Raw genomic sequence first — 15,710 nt, 5'->3', positions numbered from 1 at the left:
CCGGGAGGAAGCGGGCAAGAGAAACTCCCACTGAAGTCACTGGGAGTTTGCAGTGCTCAAAACCTACTAATAAGAGCCTGTATATCAATCATTTACTGAATGAGAATGCTGAGGGCTAGTACAGGGATGTCAAAGCACTTTACTCAAAGGATGAGCATTATTTAACAGAGGGAGAAGATGAAAGGCCTTGTCTTATGTCAGTGCCGGGAATAGAATTGCAGTCTTCTCTCAGCCTACTCACCACCACTGGACCACAACTCCCTTCTCAAGGATCCCTGCACTTCGGGTGGCTGTTCTTGCTGCTTCTATTGGTGGCTCTGAAAGCAAACGAGACACCGCTGCCCAAACTAGAAACATACAGTATATCCTTATGAGCCAAATGGCATCTTAGCAGTAGAAAATCAACAGCATGTCATGTGGAAGGGTCCCATATATGCTGGGCCACACTGGTTGACTCCACTCTGCGAGCAAGAATGGTGCTCTGAATTACAAAGAGGAAACTGGACTGTGATGGATGTTGTTTGTTATTGTGGTTGCACATCTCGTTCTGGTGAGAACCATGCACACAATTATACATCAGGCCAGGTGTCTGCCCCTCAACAGATGGCAAATGGGCGTAGGGAGATGGAGGTGAAGAGTGGGCGTACTGGTCACTCTCCAAAAAAGGTAAGATGGAGAGCAGGCCTGGAAGCCGACCATAACCACCACAGAAAGGTGGTAGGGGACTTGTGTGTTCTTATGGAAGAGCACGATTGGGCCCCACTAGCCAAGATGACCAGGGTTGGTGAATTGTCAGACCTGCCTTGTTTCCTAGACAGTGGGCTCAGGGAAGGGAGATTTTTGGGGTCCGGAACTAAACATTTTGGAACTTCAAACAAAGGTTTCTATCCAGCCTGGTTCTACGGAAGGAGGTTCAGGGCATGAGCAAGGCACCCAAATGTTGAGTTAAGTCCCCCCGCCTCCAAACCTTCCCTGGAAATGCCCCCCTGCCTGCCACTGCATGCTCTGCTTCTCCCCGATTCCAGTTGCTTTGTGAGGTTTATTGAGGACATTCACTCCTTCTCACACATACACTCAATCTTTTTCTCTGCCATGGTCACAGAAAGCCAGGGTCACCTTAACTTTAGCAGAAAGTCAACAATAGCCCCCTCTTTGGGCCATGACCTAACTGACCCTGCCTCCATGGGGAAACCGACCAGCGTCATTCTTGCAGCAGGCCATTCTGCAATAGCTGCTCTGCAATAGCTCCCTCTGTGGACACTCTATTCTGGAATAAAAGGGACTTTTATTCTGGACTAGAGTGCACATACTGGGAGCTATTGCAGAATGGTTTCTTCTGCAACAGCTATCCCAGTCAATTTCCCATGTACACAAGTGTCATGTCCCTGTGTAATCAAAATCCACCGCAGCTGCCTACGGGCACCTTTCACTTTGCTGCCATCAAAAGGGCTTGAAGAATTCAGACCTTAACTTGTTTTCCGCTGTGCTCTTTGTTTACTTCCCTTGTTGGATGTCACCAGTGCTGTTGACAAATATTTTCTCCCTTTGGCAAGTGGAGCTGTCAGTAACTAACCTTGTGTGCGTGCGTGTGATGCCATGAGAAAAAAAATCAGGAAATACTTTGAACATGGGAACTCACTGTTAAAGGAGAGTAACCGTCCTTGCATGCCAGAGTGGATGCCACGTGCCAGGGTCTGCAGCAGTACACACTGAAAAGACAGGTAAAGGCAGTTACTTGCTCCTAACATCAACAAGGTGGAAAAGTAACTAGGGAAGAGATACAGTACCTATATTGCACTAACAGAACGGGAACACGCTGCCGCACACCAACTGCATTTTTCGCATCTTTGCATTAGTTTGGAAGGTGCATGTACCACTATACTCTAAAATCATATGCGCATGTTTTTGGATCAGATGAGGGGCAGCCAATTAAAGGTAGAATTGTGGTTTTAATGTCTTTAGTGCAACCTACTAAAGGGATTAAAGCCATAACTCCCTCTTAAATGTCTGTCTGTGAAAATTCTTATTCACTTCAATTTTCATCCCTGCTACTTGATTCCCTACACAGGCACTTTAGCTGAGAGATGATCTTGGCTCTGGTCTCGCTCCCAGCCCTGGCTCCCGACCGCGGCTCCTGGGAGCAGGTGCGGACAGATACCATTACGGGTTAGGGGCTTGTGACTTAAAAAGTTTGGGGACCACTAGTCTATGGGCTTGTCTACACATAAAACACCACAGCTGCACCACTTCAGAGTAGACATGACCTACGCTGATGGGAGGGGGGTCTCCCGTGGGCGCGGGTACTTCACCTCCCTGAGAGGCAGTAGCTAGGTTGATGGAAGAATTCTTCTGTCGACCTACCCGGGGACTTAGGTCAGCTTAATAACGGTGCTCAGGGGTGTGGATATTTCACACCCTTGACCGACGTATTTAAATCGACCTAATTTTCTAGCATAGACCAGGGCTGAATCTCTTACAGCTGCATTAAGATTCCGGTTGTGGCACAGTCAAATAACAAGCTCCCTCCAGAACCCCGGAGAAAAGTAGTTCAAGCAAAGCAGAGGCTGGCGTGGGCTGACCCACACTGCTAACGAACAGCTAAAGTCCAAAAGGTCCCTTACACCTGACAAAACAAATAGCCCACAGCAAGATTAAATGAGAGCCGCTCTGACCTTTCATACGCTGGCCAGCAACAAAGGATCCAGCTCAGAAAAGTGGCCTGGCAGGGATCATTGCCATTGTCTAGAAAAGACAGAGCAGTTTTAGTTTTTCTCTTAAATCAACAGCGTGTCAAACAGAATGTAGCCCCCCGAGACCCAAACCAGCAGCATGTCCATCAGCAGAGAAGAGGAAGAAATGAACGCTGTTCCAGGCAGAGGAAACCGGGCTAAGGTTTACGTGCTGCCTTCTCATTGTTTTCCTGGAGAGTTCTTTGGTCCTGTGGTTGCAGAAAGGTCAAAATCCAGAGCAGGATGAAACAAAACAAAACAAAACGAAGTGGAGTACGTGGGCAAAGGGATGTGGCTTTTGTTGTTCACAAGCTTCTTTTCAAATGACATGATTCACTCAAGGTCATTTTTCTGCAGAGAGCAGCTAAATGATGGAACCTGGCTAGTGCCCCAAGTCCAAGCTTGTATGCTGTAAGGAGCACGTATCTGGCTCTGCACTGACATGTGACTCCTCTACACCTCACTTCAGTGCTGTGCAATCAAAAAGCCACAACATGTGACCTTTCTACAGCACCTTCCAGTGAGGAGCTCAAAATCTCTTATGAACAATAGCTAATTTTCTTGTTGTATTTCAATAGTACCAACAGGCCCCCACTCAAGACTGGAGCTCTATTGTGCTTGGAGCTGTACAAACACATAACAGAGAAAGCCTTGTCCCCAAAGAGCTTGACCGGGCATAGGAAGTATGACTATTCTCATCGTACAGATGTGGAACTGAGACACAGAAAGATTAAGTGACTTACCCTAGTTCACATAGGAAGTCTACGGCAGACCTGGGGGCTACAGTCCAGATCTCCTTGTGCGCTTTAATCTCAAGACCATCCTTGTTCTCTTGCAATGCACTCTTCCGCGCACCTTGGGCAGGCATGGTGGCATGGTGCATGATGAACAAAGAAGCATATTCTTTATACATATATTAAATATATATTAAATATTCTGCGAGAAGAGAAAAGCTTGGGCTGTGTTTATGTTTGGCAATACGGAGAGTAAGGGCTGTGGGCAACCGATCTGGTGACAGGAATACCTGACATGAACTTTCACCCAAAACGCTGACCCTTTTTGGAGGTTTTGGTTCCAGCTCACACATTTCAGTGGGAACTGGATGTGGAAATTCAAGAGTTTAAATAGCACCAAAGAGGCGAATTCTGTTATATTTCCAACTCCGCAGAGTCCAAAGTTTGCTTTTGAGGTTTCTGGTGCTGGGGAGTCCTGGATACAGTCTGGCTAAGCATGCTGTCTGTTCAGGACTTGTGGGCACAGAACTGAAGCATTGGCACTTCACTTATATCCTCAAGAATTGTAAAACATTTTCCACCTGGTCTGCATCCGTCTCCTCAAGGCAGTTGCTGTCTGTGCGAGCTTAGACCCAAGTAGAATACCCTGCATTACTGAGCTACCGCCATAAAAGGCTTTTCTAGTATAATGTAAGGAGGGATGTAATACCACCTTCAACACAAGCAGCTGCAGCAGAAATAGATCTTGTTGATATGCAGGGAGCGTCATTGAAATCTTAGTAAATTATATCCCAGGCTAAGCTATTCACTAAAGTCCCATGGGGGAATTTCAGTATAGCTAGGTACAGCATCATAGGAGATAGGTAGAAAATTATAGTAATTTGAGTTACTTTAAAAAGAGAAGCGTGGCTTAGCTCGTGAATCTGAATCTTAGGGTCTGGTAGTGTAGATCAGTGTGCAATGAATGTTTCCATTTAAGAATACAAACTCACTAATTCACTGCGGATAATTGCATATCACAATATGTCACTGATGATCTCTCCCATCCCCATGCTACGTGAGATTTTGCTGGGGATCTTTCATGCCATCCCTTCCCCCCTAATTCCACCTGTGTCACACATATGGGTGGTTCTGAAATGGACTCGTTCACTCACCCTGTTCAATGCCACTCTGCAGGGAACATTTCTTCCTGACCTCAGTGGTCTTCAGTGTATCCTCTGAAGCATGAGGCTTGAAAGCCCTTGTAATTTGCATCCCAGGTAGTGCAATGGTCGAGGCTGTTCTTATTCATATAAACGTCTAATCTTTCTATGAAAACTGGTCAGAGAACAAGTTTAACTGGCATCTAGAGAAGCCCTAGCTGTTTCTATTAAATCACCGTAGTTTTCCTGTTAGGAATTGCATGCTGATTCAACATTTCCTTTTGTGGCTTACAGAACCCATAAGTCATATTCAAGGTGCCCTTTGAACGGGGGAGGGAAAAAGTGGCTTGTGGAAAACAAATGCTGATCGTTTTCTTGAGTGCAGCTCTTCTAAGGATTATCTCAATGGATAATTTTTGTGCACTTTCACCAACTGGCTCCCTTTTCATTTTTCTGAAGGCTACATGCATCTACAGGAGCGCCGCCAGCTTTTTTGCCGCCCTAGGCGGCGGAAGGTCCCACCCCCGAAATGCCGCCCCCGATAGAGGCGGCGGAAGGTCCGGCCATCACGGTTGTCGCCTCCCAAATGTTAGTGTCCTAGGCGACCGCCTAGGTCGCCTAATGGGTTGCGCCCGCCCTGTGCATCTACTCCCATGATCTTCTCGGTGGATCTGTATGGTTAGCTGCCTTTCAGGCTCTGCCGTGCGTGGCTATAGCGTGGGAGTTTGCGTGAGACGACAAGTATATGCAGTTTCCTGGTGGACATTTATTTTTATTCCCTGCATAATGGCTGGCAGTGTACAGCTCTCTGCCTGCCTAACCCCCTGGATCAATTCATTCACTGTACAGTGCTGTACAATGCCTATGTGACTCTTCATTGCTACAAGAGGAGTTGTTTGGGGTTACTCACAAACCAAGATTCTCCTAGCAAATGACCTAAAGCTTCTTCCTCCCCACCCCCATCCCTCCCAAACTGCCTCAAGGTTTTTACAAGACAAAAATACTTTGGAATTGCTAATTGGGGGCTTTTTGCTTTTTCTCTGAAACCACTAACCTCACCAACCTCATGAACTTCCCGGTTCTACTTGAGATGGAGGTGTTTTTAGGACACCGCAGTAAAATTGCCATCTGATTTCAGTGACTTAGCCACAGAGCCTGCTTATGCTTTATGAAACTCAAACTTACTTGCTGGGTAAACGAAATCTCTGCAGTTTGCAACAAGTTCTTATAGGCTCATTTATAGGCACTTGGTCTTTATCACATTTCTCCTCTCTGCAAGGTTGAATTCTTCCAGTGGCTTCTTTTTCTACATAACATCATCAACATGAGAAACTCTGGGGGAAAGTGTAGATCATTTTAAAGAAGTCTGATTCACTGAAATAACTTTTCCAGTTCTGCCTCCAGCCTTATACATAGTTAAACACCACTGCCTTAAATTTTAATGCCAAGATCTGTCCATCTACAAATATATGAGTTCTGCATATCTGGAGAGAACTAGCTATGATAGCTCTCGTATATATCTATATCTAATCTGTCCATTTCCAGTGTTTCTAAGATGCCTGTCCTGGTGGTATCTTGGGGGTGAATATTTGAATTGTAGGTAATATAACTTACATTCCTTTGAGCTACCAAACCAAGATGCCTTTGTGGGGAATAAATCTTGATTTGCATTTACTAATCCTACTTTGTAATGAAGCAGCCTGGCACCAGATTGCAGTTTTAAAGAAAAATGGCAAATTGCATGCTGGGTAATCATTAGGCCACACCCATCGCATGGTTTGTATCAGAGCTGGTCAGGAATTTTCCACTGAAATGTCTTTTTTCCCCCAATGGAAAATTCAGTTTCCACAAAATCAAAATTTTCTGTGGAAAAATTTTAAGTTTGCCCAATTTTTTCAATTTTCCATTGGGAAAAATGAAATGAAATAGTCCGACATTAACTTGCTGCTACCTAAGGTGCTGCAATGCTCCATGACAGTTGTAGCTCAGGCGCTTCATACTGGTCGTTAACTATGGGCTGGGCTCCTGGGTCAGACTTGTCTCTCCCATTATGATCTCCACTTGCAACTTTTCCAAACTGGGATTTTTCACAACTTTTAAGTCCACGAAAAATTTCAATATTTGGATTTTTTTGGTCCCAATTCAGGCTGAAAACAAATCTCAAAATATCAGAATTTCATAGTGGATGGGAATTCTGATTTTGACTTGACTCTAGTTGTGATGCTCTGATGGCCCTCACTCTGAATGCAGTCATAAACACCTTTAAACCAAGTGACTGCTGTATCATCCAGAGAAAGGTTCTCTTTTTGAATAATGCTTTGAGTCACGTTGCTTTGTTTATATTATTCTGGTTTGCTCCCAGCCTCCGGAAAGCTTACTGATGCAAACTGTACAGAGAGACTGCAGTGTCTAAGGTCACATTTATGATTTACTGAGTGTCTGCAAACAGCTTTCAACTGCTGTTCACCTTCCTCCACTTTTTTCTTTCTTTTTTAATAGTAAGGAGAAAATCATCATCTTCCGTCATTGCAGCTATTGCTCAATTACATAGTTATTTCTGACATGAAGATTATAGGATAATTATAGTTGAAGATACTATGATTTAACTAGATAACTAAGTATCAACATTTTATAAACTACAGGGAGTTTTTTTGCTCATATGGCAATATTTAGCCTTAATTGGAGACATAATTAACCAAGTAACTTCTAAACTACATAGTAACTATCGGAGAGAATTACGAAAGAATGCAAAAATTCCCTGCAAATAAAGTGACGCTGAATCTTTCTTTGCCTGGCTTTGATTTCTCCCATTATATTCAAGACCTCATTTCAAGAGCTAAAGCAGGCTTCAAGAGGCACTTGAGATGCACAAATGATAGTGGTTTGGTTTGATCTCAGCAGTTTGAGTTTTTCAAAATTGGGAGGGATAGAGATTTGAGCCACAACTGAACTGAACGTCCGAAGACTGTCAAACGTTGGAGAGATGGTTTGCCTTTTGCACCTCACAAAATCCTATGTTAGTTGCTTTATTTTCATTATTCAGTGTAGAAATTTCACCATTTTCAAACCAAAGTACAAAAATACTCTTTTGCAATTACTTTATGTGTGTATCAAAGAGGAATTTAGGTGTCAAAGGGATTGCTTAAAACAACGCTCCACGGTCTAATACAAAAAAGACAAAGCATATTGCTCTAGAAATGGAATCCAGGTATTCTCTTTCAGAAGGTGCCAATACTTAGCATCTATTCCAGGCTAATAGAGACAGCTACTGTGGGAACTGGGAGGGAAACTGGAAACTTTTAGCCTTTTTACTGTGGGAGAGGCTAGCTCTGGTAGGTTTAACTAATGGGGGAAGCAGAGGGGTTTTCATGTGGACTGATGACTTCTTTCTCTCACTCAGGCTGGGCTCTTCTGTCTTCTCGGCGTCCAGGTCTGGGAAGGTTAATGGTAAAGACCTTAAGTCCATCTCGGTGCTGCAGACTATGCCCTGCCTCAGCATCCGAGGGGTCATGGGTAAGTCTTGAGGTAAAGTTAATTTCTGCATCTCCTAAGACAGAAATAGTTCATAAAAATGCATAATGAACACACAGGCCAACCTCGAGAAATACAGTCTATCGCATGCATTTCTATAGCGTCCATCATTTCAGCATGGGCGTGTATGTGTCAGGATTTTGTCTGAGGGTCTGATGGTGGGTGGTTCTCTAATTACAGCCAATTTCAGGGTTGAATCTCTCTGGATTTAGTTTGAGACTAGTGAAATTATTTCTGTGGTTCCAATAATCTATGTACAAGCACCCAGAGACATTGTACTTGGTGTATTTTTAAAACTCATTCAATTAAACACCCCTCCCCCCCTTCCTCTCTGGGGACTCTACAGAACGGAGAGAAACAACAAAAGTTGATACAACCAGATTCCTCCAGTGCATTTTGTAGGGATGAATATAGATGAGCCCAAATGGCTCCTCTCCTCACCATCTCCACATCTGGAAGCCCCAAACCTATATATCCTAAACACAGGGACATTTGGGGTGAGAAGTTACGTTCTCCCTGGCCATGGACACAGTCTTCCCTCCGCCTACAAGTGTAACTGGAATCCAGGGCCCATAGAACCTAGCAGCTCCATTTACGCCTGTGTTGATGCTGCCAGGATAATGTGTGGCCTTTAATAACTGTAGAGATGAATTTCTAAATATTCTGGCTAAGGGGTATGCATTTCTAGGTGCCAGGTTTTACATCTGCCTTGCACATGGACTGACAAAAAACTATGCGATACATGTGTTTTGAAAAATGCATATTTCATCTCTGTAATGACAAGTATTTCTGTTATAATACATACAAATGTATTAGGGGATGAAGCTCCTGGTTGGGAACTAAGATTTCTAATATTCGCTCTGTCGCTAACTCACTATGCGGCCTTGGGCAAATCACTTAACCTCTTTGTGCTTCAACTTCCGAGGGAAACGGTGGGGGCGAAAGACCTCTCTGGCTTCAAGATTAGGCTAGATAAGTTTATGGAGGGAATGGTTTGATGAGATAACGTGATTTTAGTCAATTAGGCAATAACGTGCCATCGCTGGTAAAATGTGGGTCCGGCTGGAGAATCTTGCCTGTATGCTCGGGGTTCTACTGATCGCCATATTTGGGGTCGGGAAGGAATTTTCCTCCAGGGTAGATTGGCAGAGGCCCTGGAGGTTTTTTGCCTTCCTCTGCAGCATAGGGCAGGGGTCGCAAGCTGGAGGATTCTCTGCGACTTGAAGTCTTTAAATCACAATCTGGAGACTTCAACAGCTGAGATAAGGGAAATTGGGTGGGTCAGCTTTTGTGGCCTGCATCATGCGGGAGGTCAGCGTAGATGACCATAATGGTCCCTTCTGACCTTAAAGTCTATGAGTCTATAAGTCTATAACTTTCCTATCCGTAAAATTGGGAACTACATTATTTATCTGTGTGCCTCAGAGGGTTGTTTTGTGGATTAACTACTTGATATTTATACACCACTTAGCATGTACACACTGTTCATATTTGCAGAGTATAATTATTATGTCATAAATATATTAAAGATCAGGAGGTGCTCAGATAGCATGATAATGGGGGCCAGACAGAGAGAGATTTCAAACATGAAAAAATTTATCTAAATTAAACAAGTACTGTAAGAAATCTCTGAAGGAATGAAGATTCTCTTTGAAAGGAGTGCAGCCAACTCAAATTTGACTCCACATTTAATTTTTGTACAAGCAAGTTTTTAACCCAAGCAAGGATCAAGAAAAATGTTCCCACGATATTTTCTTTTAAACAAATTCAAATATAAACTATTATTTTTAAGAAATCAGTATCACCCAGGCCTTGCTTGCAAACAGAAGCCTGGAAGCGATGCTAAACAAAAGCGAAAGTGAGGCCATTCATTTTCATTTTCCAAGAAGTAAACAAACAGAAAATAAATAAATAAAATAAAAAAAAAAGATTTTTAAAATTCTTTTCATTTTAATCTATGGTGTTGTTAGAAAGGTAGGTAGCGTGACTCTGCTACAGATTATGATTTTTAAGTTGATGTTAACCCATTAACAAACAGCTGGGTGATTTACTTACTTAATCCTTTTGTAGTGAAGTTTATGAAGAAACTATTAAACCTTACAGGAAAAGCCACAAGGAAAATATAATGAAAACAGCCAGGAGTCATTGACTGGCTGATTCTGAAAATGCTGTTGGAATGGCTATTGGCAGGAGGGGCCTTGGCCACTATGGGGCTGGTTTGTATTTAATGTAAAACTACCTGGAGGGAAGGACACTTACCGGGGTTGCTAGTGCATGAAAAGGTGAACAGAGTGTCCCAAACCGGTTGAATTTGTTAGCATTGATAGCCCCAAACACACGCCGACGGGCTTTCCTTCCTGTAATTCTTTTCACCAGGTCATTTTCCAGATGGTGTCTGAAAAGGCTCTGGCACTGAAAAGGGGAAAAAAACAAACTGGGTTGCAACGGCAATGATGCCATCACACTAATTTAAAGACAATCTCCCTTTTCAGAAAGAGGGAACATTGATTCACGTTGGAAACAACTAAATCCACCACCGGAGCTGCCCTCTTCCTAAAGCTCAGAAGCAGAGGGCATCAATATCACTTAATGGAAATGCATGACAATGGTTTTATAACATCAATAGATCCCTTTCCCAAAGGAATGCTAATTACAGCTCAGCTTCAGTGGCTAAAGTGTAAAACGGACACACTATTCTATGTATGATTATGTCCCCAAAACTCCAATATATGCCAGGCACTGGAGAGAAATAAACACAACGCCTGGCCCATGCCCCAAAGAGTTTACACTCCTATGCTCATGCAGAGTCCCATGGGTTCCTAGTGGACATCTGCATGGAGCTCATTGTAGGATCCACCAAGCGAAGATGATAGATGAGATTGGAGAGGAGGGACAAGGAGACAACAGGATTCATGGGATTATAAAGCCAGAAGGATTCATTGTGATCATCTATTCTGATCTCCTATATATCACACACCATCTGAGTTGCTCAGTAAGGCATGGGACATCTCAAAGGTTCCACCACGTGTTTTTGGTTCTGTTTATTGTTCTTTTCCCTGCTCACTTCTCACATCCTTCCCAGCAGAAGTGAAATTTGAGGAGGGAATTGAACATGGTGAGGGAGGTGGCAAGGTGACTTGGTTTTGGGAGGGTGTTCCCAGGTTCAGGGGACGCATTGAAGAAGGAAGAGACACATGGTGGTGGTTGCTGATTTTAGAGAAATTACACAGTTTTTTCTTTCTTTCTTCCTGGTGGTGTGACTTTTAGTGACTGACAGTTCTGGACTGATCGCCCTGGAGATGGTCATTTCTCTATATCCACAGAACAGCTATAGAAGAGGCGATACAAGCTTCCCCCACCCTGGCGCTTCAGCCATGGCCTGGAGAGAGCAGACCTCCAGGAGTGAAAGGACAGTTCTCAGTCTCCTTGGCCCATGTAGTCCCTGGCCTTTTTACTGAGAATGCCAAGAAGATTGCAAATTAGTGCTAGTGGAGATATGTCCACTGGAAAATGGACCGAGTTGACCCATCTCATTTCACAAAGGCTACAGAACAGGCTTTGGATGGGAGTAATTTCAATCATTATGGATGTGGGCTAATTCCACTGCTTGCAATCCATTACAGCTGGAACAAACTACCAAGGGAAGTGGTGGATTCTCCATCTCTTCCAGTCTTCATATGAAGACTGTCTGTCTTTCTGCAAAATATGCATTAGTCAAATGGAAGTTATTGACCTCGGATATACGAGACATCAAATCAAATGATTGAATGGTCCCTTCTGGCCTTAAAATGTATGAATCATCAACCCTCTGTGCCACCCAAACACCCTGAAAATTCACATTTTACAACAGCATTAAACACCTGAAGAAGAGGTATTGAAGAATACATAAGAATGGAGCATTCGTTATCAGACCTTGGAGATTACTGTTATCTGCATTTCCTTATTAAATATAGTTCAGCTTTGCTGCCTCACACAGGAATAAAACCTACTGGCTATTACTTTAAGAAACCATCCATTATTATTATTATTATTTAAAAAAAACCCACCATTCAACAGTCTATTTGCTCTTGTGTTTGCAATAGATTGGATTGCTCTGCATAATCCGCAAACCGTTCGCTGTGCATGACTTTTGTTGGCTTGCCTATCTGAAGCAATCCCCAATGCTTTATCACTTTGTGTGTCTTTTAATTAATCTGAGCTCATGGCAGATGCTCTTATCTTAAGCTGCAGGGTTTTACCCTTCAGTGGAATGGCAGAGTGTCAAGGTCAGAGATAGACGAAAGATCTCACAGACTCACCTCGTGTTTTCTTTGATTTGAGGTACCGGTGAACGATTGTGGCGTAGTCAGGCGGCTTTGCACTGCGTCCTCGGCAGAAATCTGGCTGGGGGATGTGGATGGATGGGCACCATTCGCTCTTGGTAATTGGAACTCTGTAGAGAGAGAATAGGGTCAGCAGGTGGCACTGTATGGTAGAACATGTACAGTATTTCTTAAAGGCATGGGCAGTTCTGTCAGATTCTTCTTTAGTGGAATCCCAGCAAAACAAGGCCAGGGCCTAAAACGGAGCAGGGACCACACACACCAAGTGCTAAATACCACATGACTCAGGAGAAGAATCACACCTCTTTATTATGTGGATTTAGCTTCCTAACACTGTCACGGCCTGATAAGCATCACCAGACCTTCGTTTTCCCATTTGACTCATTGGCTTCTGGAACACCTGTGTAATTGCCATAGGTGCGAAGACGCTGTGCGTGTTAATATTGCTTGAAGCACTTATCAACCTAACTAAAAAAAGAACCAGATTGTTGAACGTGGAGTCACACTCGGCCGGGCTCGGTCAAAAATGACTTGGGCCTGTTCGTTCTTTGCATTCGAGCCAAATCGTAGCTTCATTATCAACAGCTGCCCCCTCCCATCTCAGCAGCCTTCCTGGATTTGAAAAGTTTGCTGGTTTGAAAGCCTTTGTGGGCATTTACAGATGGAAAGGTTTGTTTCTGCAGCCAGGCTGCGGTGTGATGGGCAGAGCCAGCGCTCAGCTGGGAGACCAAGGAATGCGGGTGCCACAGGAGGCAGTGATGAAATGATTCAGTAAGTGTGTCTGATCTTTCTGAGGCGATGCTGATCCAACACTCCAGCATGGTTTGGGATCACTGTGCTGACAGAGGTCAGCAACAATTCCATTTCAGTTTTTGTCAGAGGAGGGGTTTTAGCCTCTGTAGTCTGACAATTGCTTTCTGTCTATTTAAACAGCTGTTGCAACTGGGAAGCATGCTGCTTCATTTCCTGTCCCAATCCATGCAAGGTGCTGTTTGCTGTGAAACAGATGCTGCATTTCAACCCAGTGCTGGGTGCACTTCAGTAATGCTTGAAGGGATTCCCGTGCAATCTGTCCGTCAGCTTTCGAAAGGGACAGTAACGGATAGTTAAGGTCCGGTCCAAAAGAAATGTTTCCATGAATTATGAAAATTCCAGTTTGAACTCCCCCCCCCCCCGCCCTCAGGGATGCATTTAAAACAACCCCCATCGCCTGTTTACAGCTGGGTAGAGCATGGCAAATACAACTGGCACAAATATTTTTGACAAAAATGTCAACGCCAAATCGTTTCATGGAGATACATTGATTTCAACTACATGTTTGACAGGAAGGCTTCAGAGGTCCAGGGCTCTCTGGTCCCATCTGACTAAATTGAGGGAGCGAGCAACTTGACTGGAAAAACCTGACCTTTTCTATCCACAATTCTGTTTCACAAAAACACATTTGGAAACCTCGAAAGTTGTCATGAAACTGAAGCGGCCTCCTCCAGCCGGCTCGTGTGAGATGGTTAGAAACACAAATGAAAGTCACACCGGTCTGTATTCATTGGACGCTCCCCTCAGCCCGGGCAAACAGCCAACAGCCCAGCCCACAAACCCTGACCCTCTCCTCAAGGGTTCACAGAGCCAGGATCCTAGGTCAGCCCATTACAGAAAGAGGGCTAGAGATTTGAAATTTGGATATAAACCTGAACTGCCTTAAAGTTCATGAGGGGCTTGGAGGGGTGGGGGGAAAGAATCAGACCCATGTCTAATAAGTTGGAAAAGTGCATGAAATTCCTTCACCTTTAACAATCAACAGTTTATTAGAACATAGGGAAGGGCATTTATTTTCCCCAAGCACCTGCTATTTTGCCTGGCAGTGCCCCTTTAAGCTTCTGAAGTCCTTTGGGATGAAACGTGCCAAATAAGTGCAAGACATTAATTAGTTTTATTAAAGATGATGATACAAAGACAAATATCTTCGGACTCTGCCAAGCCCCCTTCGGGAGGCCCCAGACTGACAGAGACTAAGCGAGGTATCGAACAGTCACTAAAGTTCAAACATTTGGAGCGTGGTAGGGAGAGAGACCATCTCTGCATCGCTGTGGGACAGACATTCACCTGCCCTTTCAATATAGGGTGGGGTCCTTGAGAGGAGAGAGCTTCTCTTCTCCCCTCCCCTGACAGCCTCTCCACCCCTAGGCCCCCTCACCTTGCCTCATGAGACCTTAGGTCCAATCCTCTGGTGCGGCTTTTTTCCTCCCCCCCCACCCTGCTTGCTGGTTATGGTTTTAGATCTGTCCCCTCCCTTCCAGGGCATGGGGATTGGTTCGCTTCCTCCCCTCCTTCATGGCCTGCAGTTTTACATTCTTGGCTTAAACCCCTTTCTTATGGATCCCTACTCTATGCAGCCTGCACCCTTCACTAGGCTTCAGCATGCTTGTAACGTAGTTTGTAACAGGGCTAGGCGTGGACGCTAGCCCTGCACCAATCCACTAGGTAGGGTGACCAGATCAGAAGTGTGAAAAATCAAAATGGGGGGGGGGGTAATAGGTGCCTATATAAGAAAAAAACCTCAAATATTGGGTCTGTCCCTATAAAATCAGGGCTCTAGTCACCCTAGCATTAGGCTGCAAGTGCATTTGAAGGTGGCTCCCAAACACAGGGCCTGATCCAAAGCCCACAGATGCCAACGGGAGCCCGTCCACTTCAGTGACTCAGAGTCCTGGTTAACAGCTCCAGGGTAGACAGAGCTTGAGACCCATGAAGGCGACAGGGAGCCCACTGCTGTCACTGGCAGGTTTGCAGGAGCAGGTTTCTAGCATGGGATCCTAGCATGGGTGTTTCCCTCTCCGACCCGTAAGGGCTGAGAAGCAGACAAAGAGGCAGACACAGCAAGGCGACTTCAGATGCCCAGGGAGGTCAGAGATAATTCGTACAGCAGAGCATGTAAAACACCGGCAGCCTCTGATCAGCCAGGCAAGGTAGGATCTGGAAAGAGAATTATGCAGCCGTGTCTGTTTGAACGAGGGAATTCGCTATTTCTACATTTCGTTCCTCGCCTCCGATACCTGTGAGTTTTAAACAATATGCTAGGCCGGGAAAAGGCATTCTTCAGCATCGCCGAGGCTCAGTGCTGTCTAGACTTCAAAACACAACAGTGCACGCCCTTCCTTGAACTCCTGCCACTGCCTCTCTCAACGTTTCCTAGACATGGAAGCTGAGAGCCCTTCGCTTTGCCAAAGTCTCAATCATGCTAACGAGCCCCTAGTT

General features: G+C 44.6%; 1 protein-coding gene and 1 long non-coding RNA gene across 2 annotated transcripts in view; both read right to left on the bottom strand.

The window, feature by feature from the left end:
• Positions 1-276: 276 nt before the first annotated feature.
• LOC112105503 lies at positions 277-2,806 on the bottom strand. Its single transcript, XR_002908019.1, has 3 exons — positions 2,673-2,806; positions 1,640-1,709; positions 277-317 (listed from the first exon to the last, which is right to left on the bottom strand). It is a non-coding gene; the product is annotated as an uncharacterized LOC112105503 (long non-coding RNA).
• A 4,916-nt stretch (positions 2,807-7,722) lies between these two features.
• The window catches only part of LOC112105488 (WD repeat-containing protein on Y chromosome-like), a 52,736-nt gene continuing 44,748 nt past the window's right edge, over positions 7,723-15,710 (bottom strand). The window contains exons 18-20 of the mRNA XM_026654377.1: positions 12,435-12,568; positions 10,396-10,548; positions 7,723-8,152 (exon numbers count right to left, since the gene is read on the bottom strand). Coding sequence (XP_026510162.1) covers positions 7,871-8,152; positions 10,396-10,548; positions 12,435-12,568 — 569 coding nt within the window. The 3' untranslated portion in view covers positions 7,723-7,870. The remainder of the gene's footprint in view (positions 8,153-10,395; positions 10,549-12,434; positions 12,569-15,710) is intronic.

This window comes from Terrapene carolina, unplaced genomic scaffold, assembly GCF_002925995.2.
Source record: "Terrapene carolina triunguis isolate 2854851 unplaced genomic scaffold, T_m_triunguis-2.0 Scaffold192, whole genome shotgun sequence".
NCBI lineage: Eukaryota > Metazoa > Chordata > Testudines > Emydidae > Terrapene > Terrapene triunguis.
Note: the sequence above shows the minus strand (reverse complement) of the source record. Positions and strands in the feature narration are given on the sequence as shown.